Below are 21,223 nucleotides of genomic sequence, written 5' to 3'. Positions count from 1 at the left end.
TGGGTTGTAGTAGTATATAGAGGGAGTCTGAGAGAAAAAAATGACACCAAAGTTTGGTGCTTCTTTCATTTGTTTGGTGTGCAAGGTAATCAAACATGCAATCTTCAGGTGTGAAAAAGTTATTGCCCCCCCTAGTTAACTCAACCCAATTAAAGGGATAAGCTATTTGAGTACTTTGGTTAACAACCAGGCCTGATTTGGGCTAGCCCTGCCCAATATAAATCTGACTAACTTTGGCCCTTATCAGTGTGGAGTTGTTAGCACACAGGTTCTAGAGGCACATCATGCCACGAACAAAATAAATTCCTGAAGATTTCCGGAAAAAAGTTGTTGATGCCTATCAGTCTGGAAAGGGTTACAAAGTCATTTCTTAGGCTCTGGGGCTCCACCGAACCACAGTCAGAGCCATATTGTCCAAATGGAGAAACTTTGGGACAGTAGTGAATCTTCCCAGGAGTGGACGTCCTGCCAAAATCTCTCCCAAGAGCAAGGCGTAAAATCGTCCAGGAAGTCAAAGAACCCTAGAACAACACCCACGGATCTGCAGGCCTCTCTCGCCTCGGCTAAGGTCAGTGTTCATGACTCCACCATCAGAAAGACACTGGGCAAAAATGGGATTCATGGCAGAGTAGCAAGGCGGAAACCATTGCTCACTGAGAACATGAATGCTCGTCTCAAATTTGCCAAAAAGCACCTGGATGATCCTCAAGAGTTCTGGAACAATGTTCTATGGACAGATGAGTCAAAAGTGGAACTTTTTGGCCGACATGGGCCCCGTTATGTCTGGCGAAAACCAAACACTGCATTCCACAGTAAGAACCTCATACCAATGGTCAAGCATGGTGGTGGTAGTGTCATGGTTTGGGGATGCTTTGCTGCATCAGGACCTGGACGCCTTGCCATCATTGAAGGAACCATGAATTCTGCTCTGTATCAGAGAATTCTACAGGAGAATGTCAGGCCATCCGTCCGTGAGCTGAAGCTGAAGCGCAGCTGGGTCATGCAGCAAGACAATGATCCAAAACACACAAGCAAGTCTACATCAGAATGGTTGAAGAACATGAAATTTAAAGTTTTGGAATGGCCTAGTCAAAGTCCAGACCTAAACCCCATTGAGATGTTGTGGCTGGACCTGAAACGAGCAGTTCATGCTCGAAAACCCACAAATGTCACTGAGTTGAAGCAGTTCTCCATGGAGGAGTGGGCCAAAATTCCTCCACGGCGCTGTGAGAGACTAATAAATAACTACATGAAGCGTTTGGTTGCAGTTATTGCTGCTAAAGGTGGCATAACCAGTTATTGAGTCTAAGGGGGCAATTACTTTTTCACACGGGGGCATTGGGTGTTGCATAACTTTCTTTAATAAATAAATGAAATATGTATCAAATGTTTGTGTTGTTATTTGTTCACTCAGGGTCCCGTTGATCTAATATTAGGTTTTGGTTGAAGACCTGATAACACTCAGATGTCAAAAATATGCAAAAATGCGGAAAAACAGACGGGGCAAATACTTTTTCACAGCACTGTAGATAGATGTGGCCTTAACTACTTCTGTTATTTGTTTATGCGTTTTAATAACGTTTTTACAACAAAAAATTAATTTAGATTAATTTTTAAATTGTTCACCAATTCAAAGACATCAATAACGTACAATCAATTTACATGCTTTAAGGGGCTGGATTTATCAAGGTTTTTACACAATTTACAGGACATAAAAACAAAACTGTTGATGTTACATAAGTACTTACAATCATAGGCACACTTTTGAGACCTTAATTAGCCCTAAATGTGTGTGACCTGTTTTTGTAAGTTAATATGGAGCTTAAATATGGAGCCAATTGCACTTGGTGTAAAGGCCTTGATAAATGCCCATTGTGTAATAGTGGTGTGTATGACATGTAGAATTACCAAAAACACTGTAAAAAAGTGAGCAGAGGCAGGACAGAAATATGTTAGGGTAGGGTGTAAGAATAGCAGAATTTCATGCGATATTGCTTATTATAGGGACGCTTGATTGATTCTGTTGTTTACCTTGGCAAGCAAGAACTGGCATTCAGAGGGCACGACGAAGGCACCTAATTTTGTGGAATTACTGTCTCTCTTTTCTGATTATGACAGCATGTTACGCAATCACTTGTCAATAACCACAGTATTCTCCGGTTCCGAACAGCTTAATCTCTTTGGTGCCTCAGGTTCTGCTAGATGCAGAAGTACAGGAAAGAAGCCAAGTACGTCGCTATAATAGTAGATTAAACAACTGATGCTGGAAACGCAGCTCAGCTGTCTTGTGTTTTCAGGTATGTGACTGACAGTGGCCCGAAAGAACGGTTGTTCTGTGAAAATGTGTTACATTTACTAAAATAAAAATGATTTTAAAAAGACCAAATTCCCATTGGGCTTTTTTTTTTTTTTTTTTTTTTTTTTTTTTTTTAGATTCTATTGATTTTTTAGTATTACTATGCAGGACAGCCGTTATAATATCGTTACCAATTAACTAATGCCCATAAATTAACCGATCAAAAATTTTAAATCGATTGACAGCCCTAATTATTACATATTTATAGTTGGTATAAATACTTATTGTGACCGCTACTCCTGATTCTAGTCCCACACCCCCATATTTTCTTCAGTTTATTCTGTCGTTAGATACTAGATTTTCAGAATCTTCATTAGGGTATACGACTACAGTTTTCATGTTGGTAACCCTGTGGAGCTGGTCTGCTTCAAACAATAAAACACGAAAACATTACACAATTGAAACTGTCAGTCAAAGCTGAGTCCTCAATATATCCCATGTACAATGATCTTTCACTGTACTCACCATGTGCTGTCTCTGAGAACATCCCGCCCATCAAAGGAGTAGACTGCAACATTGGGCTTCATCTGAGCATCCGACCCATCAAAGAGAGACTCCCAGTTATCAAACAGGACCTCATCCTGAACAGGAGCATAGCCAGAGGTTAGACAAAATTACAAATCGTACAAAGCTATTGGGTCACTCCAGCTCAACTGGACCAAATTCAAGGAGATCTAAATTTTTCCCCTTGTAGGGCATGACCAAGACAATACATTGGTATAATTTAAAATCATACTCCAAGGACATTCCAACACCCCTTGGTCCACTTGAGCTGGAAAGAACTACATACAAATAAAGAAATAAGGGCTTGAAACTCGCACTAGCCTTGCAACCCAGTCCTGGGTTTCAACACTTTCCTAAACAAGGGATATTAAATCAAATTACCAGATGCCAGGAGTTTAAACAATCAGGCCCCTGGTAGTAATCTTGCTCTAAAGTGATCGCACCCATCACATAAGTCATCGTTCATGCAGCTATATAACAAAGGAACAATTTATTGAACATTAAAACTCCTGGCTCCTGATCATTTACATAATCAGAGCATCAAAAGAAACGTATCACTTATATTTGAGCATCAAAAGAAACGTATCACTTATATTTTGAGCATCAAAAGAAACTTATCACTTATATATTTGGATAAAATTCATTAGATGTGATCGGAAAATGACAAACTCTCTTTTAGAGCAGGTGCAGTAACTTTTTATTGTGCTGATTAACAACTGACATCACGAAGATGCTGAAAAATGATCTGTCGATCTTGGGCAGGTGTTGTGACTCTTGGTCTCCCAGTTCATGGCCTGTCATTGACAGAGTGTGTCTGATTATACCGTCTCGCCAGGTCTGAAATTGCTGGCTGTGAGCAACCAAGATGGTGAGCCACAGTATGCTGCCCTAGTCCAGCCTCCAACATGCCGATTGCACGAAGGCGCTGCTCTCTTGACAGACGTGGCATATTGTTTTTTTTCTGTAATTTTCTTTATTGCTTTTATTCAAGCTTGCAATTCAACAGCTGAAATCACTCCATATCCAGTGTCCAATCAACTGTCTCACTAATTAGGTGATTAAGTGCATATGCTTCAGTCAGTCACTCAAGCGTGTCATGGTCAAGGATGAATGATCGAGTGATTAAAAAGAAACCAAAAACATTTCATCAATGTCCATCATTTATATGCCTTATTTTTTTTCGAAAATAAATGTGTTATAATAGTGATAAGTTTTTTTTGATGCTCGGTATACTTAAAGGTAGTTCTGGAACCCTGGACTAGATGCAGGGCTAGTGCAAGTTCCAAGCTCTTTGAATAGATCTAAATCTACAGACTAAAATTGAAATTTGGCAAGATACAAAATTAGAAATGGGTATATAGCTAAGAGATATTTTAGAAAGTTTGAAGGCAGTACCAATTTTAAAAATTTTCAAAAGTTACTACAGAAAGGTTGGCATATGCACCCTGAGATTGATGATGGGCAATGTGGCTCTGTCGGCTCTCCGCACAATGCTGTAGAGGTCCTGGAGTTTGGAAGACAGGAAGGCACGGAAAGTGCCAGTCAGTCCCACCGCTCGGGCTTGCTGGAAGCACTGGAAGTCTGCCCCACGGATTCCACGCATGTCTCCAGTCTGGGGAGCATTCAGGGCTATCAGGTGGAGCTACATGAAGAAATAAAGGAAAGGTATTGCAGCAAGCAATCAGAAGCAGATTGTGTAAAACAGTATGGAGTGGTAAATGTAGACCAATATCTGTAAAACATGTATTGAACCAGGATCAGAGTATAGAATTATCTTCAAAAGTACCAGCAATAATATTGCTATAGTTGAGTGGTGTCAAGTCATACTTTTCTGTACTAGTGTCAGGATTCTGGATTGAAAATATTGATTTGAAGACTAAAATGTGCTGTAATGTGTTTGAAGATCACTCTGTTGTTACCGTCATCTTGTAAAAGGTGGAGTAAAAACTAAGTGTCTGTAGTTTAACTATACTGAGACCTGCCTTGGGTGTTAGTGTAGTGTATGGAGGTGATTTTAAAAAGTAACAAATATTTTTTAGAACACATATATAAATTCTTTTTTTCTAGAAGAAAAAAAAAATGGTTTATCATAGTATTATCATGAATTTTCATGTTTGTCCCATTACTAGTTTTTACAGCAATACTCTACTGCTTTGATTTCAGGCCAATTGCTGGACAATCTGAGAATGACTGTTCTTAAACAAACCATTTCAAGCCACTAAGATACTCACAGCAGGGCCTGTGCCATGTTCATGACCTGCAGGCCGTGTATTCTCAGGCTGGCTGGGTCTTCGCTGGGGGTGGCTGGGGTAACTGGGATAACCGAATTCTGGCCTTGCTGGGTTCCTCCCTGCTGGCTGTCGCTCCGGGGTGCTGGGGTAGACAACGTGGCCCTGGTCTGGCTGGTGGGGAGGATGCGGCCAGTGTGGTTGTTGCTCTGGCTGTCTGTTTACGGGTTCGTTCTGGGAAATGTGTTCTGCCCCACTGTTGGGGGAATGGCCTTGTGAGTAATGGACTACCGGTGGTGGCTGCACCGCGGCCACTTCATTTTCCTGAAAAAAACAAACAAAGAAACAAACAAACAAACAGAAACTTGAGAAAATAGGTAGATGATGATGATGTTTCTTCCCATTCACACTGAAGGCTCTGTTTTGCATAAGGTGTCAGTACAGGGCTTAAGAACGGAGCCTACAGCAGACAGGAGTGTTCAGCAGCATGACTGTGTTCTCTTACTGGTCAACAGACAAATTCACCCACCAACTGCGTTAATAAGCTTTAGGTTGTTTAAAGCGTTTATGTTCGCTGCTTGGCAGTACTTGAAGTAAAACATAAGATGTACTGACCTCTACAAAATGCTGACTTAACTGCTCCAAAATACATTATGTACATTACTCCAGAAACTACACTTTATAATGTCTTTAGTATTTTGCGATTTTGTTTTAAGCTACTTCTGCCAAGAAGATTTAATTACTTACAAGGACACCGCCTCCAAAGAATGGTGTGTAGTCCCCAAGCTACAAAAAAACAAAACAAGAAGACTAGATTAACACACACACAAAAGCCAAAAAGCAAGTCTCCTCTGTAAGTTACATAACCATTAAAATAAATTCTTGCCAAAAATATGTTATTAAAATATGTATGTTGCATGTTTTACACACTTTATTTAGTCCTATTATCTATAATATTGAATACACATGTCTATAGAGTTTATTTATTAAACGGTACCAGAACTTGACGGAATCCATCCCGCACTCGGATATAGATATCTGCCTTGTCCAAGACAAAGATCATAGTTCCTTCTGGCAGGCCTCGCGCTGTGGTGACCATTGTTTGGTAAGTCCTCAAAATGGTAACCTGTTGGGAAATTTACATATGATTAAAGGGATGTTTGAATGTGCCATACTTTTAAAAGAAGACGATGGAGTGGCGTCAGAGGGCACTGTTGACCGCTCTTGGCAATAGAACAACCTATTTTTGATAATGTGGCTCTGCATTATTCATCTGGGATGCAAGTTTCAATCTAAGGGTTTAACAATATTCTATAGTGTTTTAAATAGAGAACTATTTAAGGAGGTACCCATTATGTAACCCAAGGCTGCCAAGTCATGTGTGTTATCCACAGGTTGTGCATTATATACTAAAATCAGGTGTGAAATGGCATCTCCTAATGGACGCTTACCCCTGAGGAGTGTCCGGGAGGGCCTGGTGGGCCTTGGGGTCCAGGTGGGCCTGGAATGCTGATACCTAAACAGAGAGTGAAAGTTAGCATTCCATCACATCAAAGACTCTTCTTGGACTGCATCAATCCAATTTACAATACATGAACTGAGATTAGTGGCCAGAAGAATTTTTTTGCTGTACTGGTTAACCCATAGTAGTGTAAGACCTCCCTGTTATGGTGGGAATTATTTGTCTCTACCTCTTTTAGGTGTTGAAACCATTAGGGGGAAAAAAAAACTTTGTTACAAACTCAACGTGCACTATAAAATCAAACAGTAATGTGGATCTGGATGTCCTGTATGGGCAGACTGAGGATTGGTGTTGTCTAGCTCATTTCACCGGTAAAGTACACATACTTTATTACTTGAATACAGCTATCAGGAGCCACCTCAGGCGCTTCAGCGGTTTACTTTTTAAACATGTTCCACCGCCAAGGTGGAGGTACTCACTCTGCCTGGAAGCTCCGGGCAGCGATGGAGGTCCGGGTGGGCCAGGCGGGCCTGGTTGTCCTGGACGCCCATCGTACCCGACCCCTGGGGTTCCTGGAGGTCCCTGGGGACCAGGAGGGCCTCGGATAGAGTCACCCTTAGGACCCTGTGGATTAGAAACACATACCTTCACATAACTAGCAACATAATACAATCAGCTACCCCCTAACAAGCACGTTGGGGGAGCTTAAATGTACCACAGACAGGACCTAGGTACCACCTAAACGGAACAACACCCCATATGACTAAACTGTTATATTGTTTTATATTTTTTTGAAAACAAAAAAGTGAAAAGCCCAGAAACCATTTCTGCTTTCAATACAATTCTATGCTTGCGATGCACTAAATATTTGCAATGCAAATATACCAGGCAGATTGCTTTTTGAATGGACATTGTATTATAAATTGCTTTTGTCTTGGCAGGTGGGTCCTCTGTGCCCCTGATCACTGCATTTCACCGTCTTGTCAAGTACAACTGTTTACATTTTAGTCCCTTGCTGGAGATCCAGCAGCAACGTAATGCTGGTTGACTGACTAAGGCTACCTGTTAGAGGTAGTATGTACTGTTTTAAATCACTATAAAAACCTAAAAGAAGCTACTGAACAGTCTTACCGGCAGTCCAGGGCTGCCCGGCTGTCCAGGGGGGGCTTGAGGTGCAGAATAACGAGGATCATAGTATCCACCGCCTGGTTCTCCCTTCTCACCCTGCAGCCCCTTGTCACCTTGTTCTCCCTTCAGTTCTCTCTGTCAAGACAGACATTTAAGACCATTGCATCACAATTCAACACTGTGCTTCAGACAACCAAACCGTTTAGGCCATTCTCTGCCTTGCAGTAACACAACAGTGCCTATAAAGCTTTTAATTTACACAGTCATAGTGAAACCACTGGATTATGTAAACAAAAGCTAATATATCTTGTATATTCAATAAAACCCCAAATCACTACAACATATAAGTGTATTGTATCAGTGGTGTTTTATGTATATAGGAAGGGGGGTGGTCCAGCTGGTAGAAAATAGTCAGTAAAAATTGTTAAAAATGTCTGACTTACCTTTAATGCATAAATATCAAAGTCTGGGAGACCACCTTGGAGTAAAAGAAATACATATTTTATTACACATACCACTTATCTATTGCTTAACATTAAGGCTTCATACTCTGCATTATCCCCTATACAAGCTTTTCATATTTTAATTCCATTGTAAATGTCTTGTAGTCGTTAAATTAAGATTTAAATCAGCACAGGCATTGTGGCAAAATACAAATATCCTGCTTCTAAAGCTTATAGTAATAACTCTCAGTAATGACAGAGCATACTTGTAACAATAAATATAACTGCATTCACACCATCTTTAATGGATTTGAATCGAAAGCTTTAGAAAGAATATATTTTGGCTACCTGGTTGTCCAGGCAGGCCAGGCAGGCCAGGCTGCCCTTGCTCTCCTTTCTCTCCTGTGTAGCCTGGGAAGCCCCTCTCTCCCTTGGGACCTGCAATAAATATAAAACAAAAAGGCATGTTACTGTATTGAAGCAGCACAGTACAGGCGTCAATACTAGGGGTGTGCAGACACTCGGATTTTCCGAGTAATTGCTTTTGAAATTTGAAGAAGTTGTTAGGTATTCAATTAGATGGAATAAAAAGTGTTAATTACTCAGCACAAAACAATTCTGTCTCTCTGTTTCCCTTGTTTACACAGTTATTGTGTACAGTATCAATCAATAACAAACTGACAGCATTACAAGTGTTATTTAATCTGTAGTATTTTGTATTTAATTATATCTTGATGTAACTATCACTGACACTTATCTGCTCCGTTATTTAATCGTATTTTGTCATATACTTGTACTTGCTAGAACCGAAGTCATTGTATTTTATCTTGCTCTTAATTGTATTAATACTGGTACTGTGATTCTTGAAATGTATTTTTGTTTATGACTGTAAGTCGCCCTGGATAAGGGCGTCTGCTAAGAAATAAATAATAATAATAATAATAATAATAATATGTAGAGCCTGTTGTGAACAAACTAACAAACGCATTCATATTTTATAAGCAATTTTATCCTTTTGCTATGAAATAATTTATTTTCCACTGTCCTTAGTTTTGTTAGAAATGCGTTCTTTGCAGTGAATTATAAACCAATAAACAGCCTAGCTTACCTGGTAAACCTGGATATCTTGGAACAGCTTCATTAAAGTCCTGTAGAGAAATGAAAATGTATTTGCTGGTGAGGACCAATAGAAGACCCAAGGCTACTTTAAAACATTATGTCCAATCTTTCAAATTACAAACATTGAGGGACTGGATAACAGCAGAGAAAAACATGGAGTAGGGGGCTACAATAAGAACATAAGAACATAAGAACATAAGAAAGTTTACAAACGAGAGGAGGCCATTCAGCCCATCTTGCTCGTTTGGTTGTTAGTAGCTTATTGATCCCAGAATCTCATCAAGCAGCTTCTTGAAGGATCCCAGGGTGTCAGCTTCAACAACATTACTGGGGAGTTGGTTCCAGACCCTCACAATTCTCTGTGTAAAAAAGTGCCTCCTATTTTCTGTTCTGAATGCCCCTTTATCTAATCTCCATTTATGACCCCTGGTCCTTTTTTCAAGTCAAAGAAGTCCCCCTGGTTGACATTGTCTATACCTTTTAGGATTTTGAATGTTTGAATCAGATCGCCGCGTAGTCTTCTTTGTTCAAGACTGAATAGATTCAATTCTTTTAGCCTGTCTGCATACGACATGCCTTTTAAACCCGGGATAATTCTGGTTGCTCTTCTTTGCACTCTTTCTAGAGCTTGCACTCTTTCTAGAGCTACAAAACTGAGCATACCTTGAGAAATGTTAAGGAGTTATGAGCTAAGGGTCCAGGCAGTGAAAAGAGTACAATGGAACTGGTGTCCACAATGCAGAAAAACAATGCATTCTGGGAGATAAAAATAAAACAACTGACAAGTAATGAGTACTAAAGAAAATTAAGAACTTAAACTTTACAACTTTTGAGAACCTGCTGAGGGGCGGAGTGGTATATTTCATTACCCCTTGGAACAGACAATGTTGATGGCAGTTCATTTGAAATATGTATAAATACATGCCGGTCTCTTCAGAACTGTAATGGTATCAGTACTGCAAACCATATGTAATTGTAAAGTATACATCAAGAACATAGTCAGCTGTTTTAAGATCACTTACATAGCGTTCAGTTAATTGTCCGGGAGGACCGGGGGGACCGGGGGGGCCGGGGGGACCCTGAAAAAGAATAAGACAGACTTCACATCTTTCCTAAACAAAACAGAAGTACTAATGGAAACTTACAACATTTATTTTTATGGGAAAATATTTGTGGTTGAAAGTTATAAGCCAAGTATCAGTTTTGTAGGGTTTTCCTGTAGATCAATATATGTATTAAAAAAGGATGGGGGCAGTTTATATAATATTTACATTTTTGTTTTCCTTCCCTGAGCTACAGGAGTTTGCAAATATCATGCATCACCTCCTGCTGCTTCATGTAGCATTAGCACCCTTCCAGTTTAGTTCAATGGCCGAGTGCTTATGGAGGGCTATAGCATACTGTCACCAACACTTACGATAACAGCGTAACCGCTATGGCTGTCACTTGGCTCCCCCTTTTCACCTTTAAATCCATTAATGCCAGGACGACCCTAGAACAAAACCAGAGTATTCAGTGAAAGCAAAGCATTTGCAGTAAAGCCATCTGAAGCTTCTTTTTTGGTGAAATTGAAGGTTTATACACAAAGTGAATTCTAGTATTCAAATCCCCACCATTCATATTCATATTCATCTAAAGCGTCTGTGATTGTAAAAAGAGTTGAGGTTCCCGTTTTCAAGGCATCAACACAATACACACATCCTATGTACAGACCTGTGTTCTATTCCAAAAATGGAACAAACATTAAAAGCCAACCTGTACAAAGTAAATACTTACAGGCCTTCCAGGTAAACCAATTTCACCTTTGTGGCCAGGACGACCATAAGGACCCTAAAAAATAAAAATAAAATAATGGCATATACCAACAAAAACATATCATAAGATGTTGCCATGGTTTTAAATATTTCAATAACTCATTCCCTTTTATGAACCCTAAAATTACAGCTGCTCTTACAACAGAATACTGTACATGACAGCCATTCCATTTCAAACTTTTTTTTTTATTTATTACATTTTCCATTAGCACGTACTATCTGTTATGCTACAACAAAAAACATAATTCAAATAGCGGTAGCTGAAATATCAAAAAGGTTAACTTACCACAGGGCCGACTGGTCCAGGGATTCCAGGGTCACCCTGCAAATACAAAGAAACAGTTTAAAAAACAATTCAAAAGGCTGAAAGAAATATATAATTTTATATGGTAGACACAGAACATAAGGTAATATCTTAATAAATCTGGTTACTTAAGACACCAGTTACACATTAATGCCTGATGCAGAACATCAGTAGCCTCTTACCTTTTCTCCCCCAAATCCCCCAAGAAATGCACTGCTCAGGATATTTCCATCAGGACCAATAATGGCAGCAGGTTCTCCCTTTTCTCCCTGGAAATGGGGGGGGGGGGGGGGACGACACATTTCTAGTAATCTGGCGCTAGGATTACAACTTTGAACAATACTGTACGGACATATAAATAGTATGATACTATTATAGTTCAATGACCAGTGCCATTCATAGGGAATGCAGAGCCCCATTAAAAAAAAAAATACCTTTACAGTTTCAAGTTTAATCTCATTAGATTTTTTCTTTTCTGTCCTCGTACCATTTTATGACATTTGCAGTAAATATGTTTGCTTCTTATTTTAATTAATCAGATTTTTTTTTTTTTTTAAATAAATCTTAGTGAATGTGCTTTCACCTTGTGATCAAGGTTGTTTTGTTTGCAGTACACTTCAGTGCAGTAGATGGTGCTGTCACTTCTATAAAGACACTGACTGACCTAACCTACATTAAATGTATACGACAGGCAACTAGAACTTAATAGCAATTCCTGAACTCAAAGCACCTTAACACACTCAAACAAAATCGCTCCTAAATGATTTCAAATATTATAAAAGGTAACATACCATAAAAAAGCAACATGTATTTGAAGTTACAAAATACATAATACAAGGAGTAGCTGTAAGAATTAATAAAAAAAGAGGTAAGCATTTCAAAGCACTGGCTAGCACTCCTCTAAAGCCCCTTTCACATTGGCATGATCTACAAGGGTCAGAACCTACCTGGGCAGGACCTGGTGTCATGCAGGTCTGGTACGCAGTTTGACACTGCTTTTGATAAAGCAGGGTTGACCTGGGTGACAGACGCAAGTAAACAATACGTGTATCAATGCCTCAGAAGCAGCTTGTCACTGACGCTTCCATCCAAGCATCTCTGGCTTGAACCGTCGGCCCAAATGTTGATTAGAGCAAACATTTATTCATCCCTGCTGCAATCTGGCACATGGTGTGTCTCAAGCAACAAAAATATGGCTAAACAGAATAAATAGAAATGTTCCTTGCAGAAGTGAAACCTTCACGCAGGCATGGCTGTTTGTTATTGCGTCGACTCACGAACGGCTGTCAAGCATTTTGTCTCGCTCAACCCAGTTCAAAGCGTGTAAACCCACATCCTGAGGTGGGTTGCTGGGACCTGGGTTAAGCCAGGTATGACCCAGTTTCACACTACGCAGGATTCTGCCGTTAGTCAGGAGCCGGGTCCGGACCCGGGTAGGAGTGCCAGTGTGAAAGGGGCTTAAGATAGCTACTATATAACCTTGCTACACAAAGGGACATCTTAAGCTTTTTATAGAGTTGTCTCTTTTGGAAAACTTAAGCAGTGGGGGAGGAAAAAAACACCACATTTGTCATTTCATTTCCAACATTATCATTTCATGTTGATCGCTTTAACTATTCAACATCAATTGACCACTATGTTGTTACTTTTTTGCAGAACACTATTTGTAACAAGAGTAAACAACAAAGCTTCATATTAGAAGGATATCCAACCTTTATTCCATATCCTGGTGGTCCAGTGTCTCCTCTGTCGCCCTTTGGCCCCCTGGGGCCCTTATCAAGAAAAAGCAGAAAGTTTGTTAGCTTATACGGTAGCAGCACTTACAATACGGACATGTCAAACACTGGTCAAGTGTTAAAGTTTAGAATGTAGCTAGAGCTTGTTGTCATAACGACAGAGGTCAGCCTCAGTGTCTATAGTACAGTACTGCATAGCGTAATTCTGTTATGTGTGTGGTGTCTATATTTATATACACACAAATGTACACCTGTGTTTAATTGATCTAAATAACTTAACAGTACATTTAAGTCTCTACTGTGTTTATGGTTCTGTAAAAAAATAGGAAAGGATCCTATTTTAATGTATTTAAATACACCATTTATCATTTGATTTGAAACCCCTAGTTTTATAAATCAATGTCTTAAAATGTAGTAATTTTTCATTATACTCATTTGAAGTATTAATAAAACACAGAATCTAACACTGATGAGTTTGCATCAATATCACCAGGATTAAATTCAGCCCTGTAATATGTGTCAGTCCCGCTGTAAATTTGCCAGGTGGTTCAGACTCTAATGAAATACAATCAAGGTGCTGTGAATATAATCATGTTCTGTAATTCACTACTTACTGGGAAACCTGCATGACCAGGCGGACCTTGTATTCCCTGAAACCAGAAAAGAAAATCTTTACAAATCAAGGAGTCACAACTTATATCTATGAAAAAAAAAATATATATATATATATATATATATATATATATATATATATATATATATATATATATATATATATATATATAAATGGCAACTTATTGTGAACAAAACGTTTGTGGCAATGGTGCAGGTTGACTGTTAAATGGCTTACCTCTCTGCCTGGAGCAATGTTGCCTTCACGCTGAAAAAAAAGAGAAGACTACTACGTTAGAATTTTTCACCACCACTATAAGAATAAACTTAAGTCCTGAGAAAATCTCCACCAAATTAGAATGTTTGCAAAAACAGCTGCATTTACTTTATATGAAGTGGAATGAGTGTGTTATATAATTTGGAAGACTTTGTAAATTGTAACTTGTGTGCTATTCAAAGATGATTTAGATTATTAATTAAATAAAGATCTCGAAGAATTGGATGGTTGTTTTAAGCTTCTTGAAACTATTTGTCTTCAAGGACAAATCAATCAAAAGTTAAAGAGAATACATACTTATTATTTGCTAGTGTGTTACACCTCAATTAAGACCATATTTTTACAGCACAATTCCATTGACTTCAACGTTAATATTACAATCTTCTCGTTGTTCCCTTGAATGGCCTTACTAAAGAGGTTTCACTGTAATTTAATAAGGTTTTCTGTCATTTAATAAATAATTCATTATCTGTCCAAAGAGCAGATATGGCACAAGCAAGACACGAGGACACAGTACACACATCTCTGGAGACAGGCAGTAAAGGTGCCCTGTGCTCAGAGCCAGCTGGTTTTGCGAGGGGTCTTACGTTGTCTGACTGATATATGATCCGTCCAGGAGGTCCGGGCAGGCCGGGCTGACCAGGAATTCCAACACCATCTCGACCCGGCTCGCCCTACAAAGAGACAAGGTTGCAATTAATATATTAATGTGGACTTGAAACCAAGTGGAAGATTCTGATTCTGACTATATATTTTAGGGAAGACATTTGAAGACTATACTAAAATAACTGTGTGAAAGAAATAAGCCTCACAGTTCCCTACCATTTGGGCCAGTGCTACTTTATCTCCCCCATCCCCCATCCTAGTAATTACTTGGTCCATTGCAAATTGGAAAAAAAAAGTTAAATGAGAAAAAATAAATACAAAACTATAAACGTACTCTTTCGCCGCTGTCCCCTCTGTCACCCTTTGGTCCCTGAAAAGAAAAGCACAGGATACAATTCATACTGTTTTCAAGTACATGGGGTCATACATCCTTCTATGAATTAAAATGTATGTGTTAATGTTCAGCATGCTGGTCATTTAATTGTTTCAAATAGCATTTATCATATGATTTATTTTTTTTAAACACCATACCACCACCACCACTAATAATAATAATAATAATAATAATAATAATAATAATAATAATAATAATAATAATAATAATAATAATAATCACATTAGTGAGTGTAAAAACAATTACTACTGAGCAAATATGTGTTTGCTGCCTGGTACAGTATAAACACATTTGTTTGTAAATGCTCTTATCATGGCTTACTTTCAGGCCGGGGAATCCATCTAACCCTGGCTGTCCATCAACCCCTGAGAATCCTGGAGACCCAGCTTCTCCCTGTGAGGTAAACAATCATATTATAGAACACTGCATTTCAGCACAAAACAGGCAAGGTGGGTTTGAAAAGGCCTTAAAATAGTTGTCAAATGAATAAAACAGTAGTGCAAAAGAAACTCACCTTTGCTCCTGGAAGACCAGGCAATCCATTGTTACCCTACCAGTGGGGGAAAAAGTAAAATACACAAAGAAAATAATTGGTAAGTCATTGAATTTTTGACATAAATTAAATCTTTCCAATGTCATTTCAGAGAACTGAACTGCTCTCCTGATGGCAAATCTTCTAACAATTCAGTACTGTAATACTATAAGAAAAGGTGCGCAACCAAACTTTTATCACAGGTCGCATATCCAGAAAACAAGTTTAACCTAATGTGTATAGCGGGCCGCATATTACTAAAGAATAATCAGAGTCTAACCCTTTGCTGCAATATATATATATATATATATATATATATATATATATATATATATATATATATATTTTAGCAGACAGGTTTGTTCAGTTGTAGCAGACAGCAATGTAGAAAAAGTCACAGGGCAGTGACGTCACTTCCCTAGCAACAAGCCTCCAATGTTGGGAATGGGTTCTTTCAATGCAGCGGGTTTGTACATTTAAGAAAGGAAAGGAACTCATAAAAATAGTTGAAGACAAACTGATGAGAAACAATTACCCTCCGCAGTACGAATTAAAATTAGAAAAAGCATGTCAACAAGGTTTAAAAAAAAATGGGAAATGGAATTAATACACTGGGCCGCAGTTAAACAACAAACGGGCCACGGCTTGTATGTCGCTGCTGTAAGACAGTACACACAGTTGAATGGACACGTTTCTCTAAATATCTAGAGATTGTTATACTCCTAATAAATGAAGAATGGGGTAACCAGGTTTCATCACAAGTGGGTAAGCTGTTCTCTAGAAACATTCAGAACAGTGCAGCATATATCCATGTCACCTGTCATATGCAGAATTGTAATAATACAAAAATAACAATAATAATACTGACCGGTATGCCTGGCAAACCAGGTGGTCCAGGAACACCCTAGGAGAAAAAAATGAATACATGAACACTACTGCAAAATGGCCTGAACGTTAACGTGTAAACACAGACCACTCCCTTGTTATTTTGCTATCAGAGTTACGAGAACTCATATAGTATTGCATGTACAAATTACGTGTGCATAAAAACAACATTTATAATTATAATATTGATATTAATATATTAATATTATATCTTTTTATCTTTTCATATCTTTTTAAATGATACATACCGGCCGTCCATCTGGCCCTCTGACTCCTGGACCATGTATTGATCCAAATGCTGACCCTTCCATATCATCCTAGAAACAAGACATTTTCACTTGTATTTTGGGTCAATAACACATGACAATATAAAAGTCCTGCCTTTCTGAAGGCACTGGTAAAAGCGGTCTTTGGACACAGGCGAAGAAGTTTAGTTTTTCTTAGTTTGACTGAATCAGCTTTATGACCTATTGTATCAGTTATAAGCATGAGGGATAGGAGTAATACTTTTTTTTTTTTTTTTTTAAATCTTTATGAAAAACAAATACTCTTATTCTCTGATCCCACGTCATCCTTCCTGGTACATCAGGAGGAGGAGGACTGGATACTTACAAAGCCCACTGGGAAGCCTGGGCCTGGAGGTCCAGGGGGGCCAGGCTGTCCAACTGGTCCCATTGGTCCAGGAAGACCAGCCAATCCTGTCTGCCCTGAAATACCAGGGGGGCCCACATCACCCTTTGAACCCTGCAAGGATAAAGACAAGAGCATATTGAGAGTTAGTAGAAATCCCAACTGCATCCTTTCAGTTCCATTGGCTAAATCTGCACTAATGTAGAGCCAATTGAGTTGAAAGAGAAAAACAAAGACAATAGGCAAGTTAGCATCTCAATATTGGAAAGGTTAAACAAAAGGGGAGCTGGGAGAGCTGTAGAAAAGATGCATCGCTTGTAAAGTTACGGAGATAGCCCTACAGATTCATTTTCTTGCCCTATGTAGTCAACTTAATATCTTAGAATGAGCGTCTAGGTGTGTATAATACATACATTTCCAGTACTGTAGTCGATTACTGCATTTACTTACTTCAAGTACATCATTGCAAAAAGACATCTTTCATATACAAGGCTATCATTAATGCAGCCTCAGTTGACTTGTACAATCGATGCCCGAGAAAAAGGACAGACAATTCCAAGTATGGTAAATGTGCCTCCATATACAGTACTGTGAAACTTTGATAATGGTGCTATTTGGATTGACATTCTTTTTTTGCTCTTGATGGTATAAATGAAAGTATGCACTTTTTTAACAACACGGCTGAAGCTACTTTTTTATGTGCACTACAACTCCATACTGAAGTACAGGTATGTGTTGACTATTAAAAAATAAATAAATGACTAGATTAAGTTTCCAAGTACAACATACTATTTATTTCTGTAGTTTATATTTGTTGGAGAACATGAATTAACCATTAAATAAGTACAGTGTAGCAGATTCCTAAGCGTGCGGACTGGCAGAGCTACAATCATGTTATTTTCTGAAAAGCGACTAACATTGGAGATAGCATACTGCTAGTTCCAAGATTGCTCGCACTGTTGACAACTGGGCTAGAGTCACAGGCTCTGGGCCTACAGCTTACTTGCCTGGCATTTATTGCAAGAAGGCAATAATTGACTGCAAGTTGCATATTCTTGAGAAAAACAGGAAGATAGTCAAATCCACACGTTTGGGCGTCGAGCTAACGGCAACTTCTCTTACAAACGACGGACGATGGCTGAGGAAACTGAAGCGCCCAAAATAACATGACAATAGCTAGCTAACATCCTAGGAACAACAAGTTGGAAAACAGTAATTATGTTGACAAGCAATTTTCAAGGCTACCTCAGCATATGACACTAGTCACATCTTTTGCACACAACAGAAAAACATTATACACACAGGCCTAAGAAAGAGGTGTAACCACAGAACGTTGTCCCTGTACTATTGGTTAAGTGCCAGGAACAGGGGAGTGGAAACACCCTGTACAACAGGGTATTTAATGTCCTGTAAACAATTTGAATCTGATTGTTCTGTATCTGGGATCTGATTTCCTGCATATTTTAAAATAAACATAACACTTATTGAAGAAAAGGATAATTTTCTTAAATCCACTTACTCACTTTAAAAAATGACTTCAATATTTTGTGTCTATGGCATTTAAAAAGGCATTTATTGCTGATTGCACATATTTAGAAAATGCTTATCACTTGAAAACATTCATTCAATACAGAACAGTTTACATGATAATATAAACCTGTTTTGTGTCGTTCTTTTATTTTAATTCTAAGTTAACCGCATTTGTGTGTGTGGGATACATTTGCACCCCTTTTCTTCTTCCCTGTGAACTTAATTATTACCACTGACAAAGGGTTAACATTATTATTATTATTATTATTATTATTATTATTATTATTATTATTATTATTATTATTATTATTATTTATTTCTTAGCAGACACCCTTATCCAGGGCGACTTACAATTGTTACAAGATATCACATTATTTTTTTTACATACAATTACCCATTTATACAGTTGGGTTTTTACTGGAGCAATCTAGGTAAAGTACCTTGCTCAAGGGTACAACAGCAGTGCCCCCACCTGGGATTGAACCCATGACCCTCCGGTCAAGAGTCCAGAGCCCTAACCACTACTCCACACTAATGCCCTGTACATGGGATAATGTACTCTGAAATGTTTCTTGCAACTAATTCTCAATTATAAAAAATAAAAAAAGGTCACACACAACAAATAAATGTAACTTTTTATGTATTTAAATCATCAAAATTAATTTGCTTTAGAGTAGGATATGTTTCATCAGGGAAACACCACGCTAGTCAGAGTTAACTGGAAAAACAATAACTTTTCAGGATTGTTTAAAAGTTGTGACCATTAAAATGTTTTGCCTTTCTTTTAAAGGACGGGAAGCTTTTCAACTTTATGTCATTCAATATTCAAACCACGCTATTTATGCCACGATGCAACAGCACGTCATGCAGAAAACCTGGTACCTCGAACCCAGTCACCCCAGTGGAAGAAGACGAGGAATAATAGGACAGCAGTTCTAAGAGGTAAGGAGGAACATGAGGAAAGGTGACCTGCTTGGACAAGGAAACAGCAAGTGGTTTTCACTTAAAAGAAACAGCACAGGGAATCTGTAAATAGCTCTAGGTGCAGTTCAGTAGAACAAAAAGGCAACTACTGGCACTTCTGAAAGACCCTTGTGCTACTATGATCGGGTACCAGAATTCTGCTGTAAATAATATGTGTTAAGAGAACGCTGGTACAGGTCAGAAATATCACAGCTATCTCAACTTATATATTTGTCTTGTTGTTTAGATTCATTTTCTGTTTCAGACCTCACATCCTGGTGACTTTTTAAACAATAAAAGCACTGCAGTGGGCTTAATAGAAATCTCAAACATGTCTAATTTACAGGCACTCATGATGCTCTACAGTGTAACCATTAACCTGCCTGCTTGCCTGCCTCCAACACAAAGTATGTAAGGAGCATCACTTTTGCTCAAGGTGGCTTTTCTTACGGCTGCATTTCTTCCATCCACCAGGGTCAAGGTATTGCAGGGGCAGGTCAGTGGTTGAGAAAAGACATGTTTGTGAGCTGTATTGATTCCTTTTAGGAAAATGAAGACAGGTTTCAATTCCAGCACTCACCTTTTCACCAACAGCTCCAGGAAGTCCCAAATCGCCTGCATCACCCTGGGGTATAAAAGAAACATCTTTAGCTGAAAGTATAAAGCAATGTGAATAGGAGGCTAAACTATACTAATTGAATGATTGGTTTGCATGCGATGGGAAATCTGTCCATTGTAACAGCAACGAAACACCATGTATACCATTTCGCTTTGCTATTTTGAAAATGTATTACCAGAGATGCAGTTTGGCATAACGAAGCAGCTGCTGGTAGCAGCCATGTTGAAATAGGGCAGCCACGTTGAACAGAGCTATAACTTGAATAAAAAGTATTCTAACTATCTATTCTATGTTACAAGGTACTGGTAAGACTTTTTTGTTAATCCAGGTTTATATAGTGATTTTCCAAGTTGGTCAATTACTCTATATGAAAAAGTTGGGGGATTTGCAGGACAAATGGGTCCAAATACTACTTTGCTTGGTTTTATGATGGTTTCTCCTCTGCAAAACCTTGTGACATTTAGTACCACCTCAAACTCTACAGAGAACAGAATAGCAAAATTAGAACCTAGTACACATGTTTTCTTCAATTAAGACTAACTGACTTGGAAAATGAGTAAGCGGGTTTGAATAATGCTTACCTTTTCTCCTCTGGGTCCAACCAGTCCTGGTTGGCCATTATTTCCTGGAGGACCTGGGGGGCCCTGAAGTAAAACATTTCTTTAGATCATCAAATATAAGAGGCTTGGAAAACACACATTTTTTTTAATCCATAGTAAATGGCGTGTAATTCATCTTATTTATTACTAGTTACTACAAGTTACTCTATATGCACCCTGTAATTGCACAATACTGAGAAGTGTTTCAGATAAAAAATGATACAATACCAAGCTTGTGCAAAACCCCCTATACCTCTGCACATCCCCACCGCATTTCAAGTTACACACCCCATCTCCCATCAGCACTTACTGGGGGCCCTTGAACACCAGGAATGCCATCCTTCCCATCAATCCCTCTTGGTCCAGGTGGCCCAATTGAAGCTTGGTGTCCAGAAGACAGGTTGGGGGCTGCAGGGGGGCCAGGAGGGCCAGGAGGGCCCGGAATACCAGGAAGCCCTTGGGGTCCCTACAAAAACAGAAAC

The 21,223-nt window shown here is 38.8% G+C and overlaps 1 protein-coding gene across 2 annotated transcripts in view; it reads right to left on the bottom strand.

Annotated features, from left to right (window-relative positions):
- Window positions 1–21,223, bottom strand: part of LOC117409287 (collagen alpha-1(XVIII) chain-like) — a 109,899-nt gene that overhangs the window by 2,405 nt on the left and 86,271 nt on the right. For both annotated transcript variants that reach the window (XM_059032070.1, XM_034015107.3), the window contains 29 exons: window positions 21,052–21,207; window positions 20,724–20,786; window positions 20,104–20,148; window positions 17,013–17,144; window positions 16,649–16,717; window positions 16,384–16,419; window positions 15,498–15,533; window positions 15,305–15,376; window positions 14,924–14,959; window positions 14,571–14,657; window positions 13,945–13,974; window positions 13,709–13,744; window positions 13,071–13,130; window positions 11,541–11,627; window positions 11,341–11,376; window positions 11,017–11,070; window positions 10,658–10,732; window positions 10,263–10,319; window positions 9,230–9,269; window positions 8,470–8,559; window positions 8,122–8,156; window positions 7,682–7,813; window positions 7,030–7,174; window positions 6,540–6,604; window positions 6,086–6,214; window positions 5,836–5,874; window positions 5,092–5,412; window positions 4,305–4,502; window positions 2,822–2,937 (listed from right to left, as the gene is read on the bottom strand). In XM_059032070.1, the coding sequence (XP_058888053.1) occupies window positions 2,822–2,937; window positions 4,305–4,502; window positions 5,092–5,412; window positions 5,836–5,874; window positions 6,086–6,214; window positions 6,540–6,604; window positions 7,030–7,174; window positions 7,682–7,813; window positions 8,122–8,156; window positions 8,470–8,559; window positions 9,230–9,269; window positions 10,263–10,319; window positions 10,658–10,732; window positions 11,017–11,070; window positions 11,341–11,376; window positions 11,541–11,627; window positions 13,071–13,130; window positions 13,709–13,744; window positions 13,945–13,974; window positions 14,571–14,657; window positions 14,924–14,959; window positions 15,305–15,376; window positions 15,498–15,533; window positions 16,384–16,419; window positions 16,649–16,717; window positions 17,013–17,144; window positions 20,104–20,148; window positions 20,724–20,786; window positions 21,052–21,207 (2,477 nt within the window). The remainder of the gene's footprint in view (window positions 1–2,821; window positions 2,938–4,304; window positions 4,503–5,091; window positions 5,413–5,835; window positions 5,875–6,085; window positions 6,215–6,539; window positions 6,605–7,029; window positions 7,175–7,681; window positions 7,814–8,121; window positions 8,157–8,469; window positions 8,560–9,229; window positions 9,270–10,262; window positions 10,320–10,657; window positions 10,733–11,016; window positions 11,071–11,340; window positions 11,377–11,540; window positions 11,628–13,070; window positions 13,131–13,708; window positions 13,745–13,944; window positions 13,975–14,570; window positions 14,658–14,923; window positions 14,960–15,304; window positions 15,377–15,497; window positions 15,534–16,383; window positions 16,420–16,648; window positions 16,718–17,012; window positions 17,145–20,103; window positions 20,149–20,723; window positions 20,787–21,051; window positions 21,208–21,223) is intronic.

The sequence above is a fragment of the Acipenser ruthenus genome, chromosome 10, assembly GCF_902713425.1.
Source record: "Acipenser ruthenus chromosome 10, fAciRut3.2 maternal haplotype, whole genome shotgun sequence".
Taxonomy (NCBI): Eukaryota; Metazoa; Chordata; class Actinopteri; order Acipenseriformes; family Acipenseridae; genus Acipenser; species Acipenser ruthenus.
The sequence above is the reverse complement of the archived record's forward strand: the minus strand, read 5'-3'. Positions and strand labels throughout refer to the sequence as shown.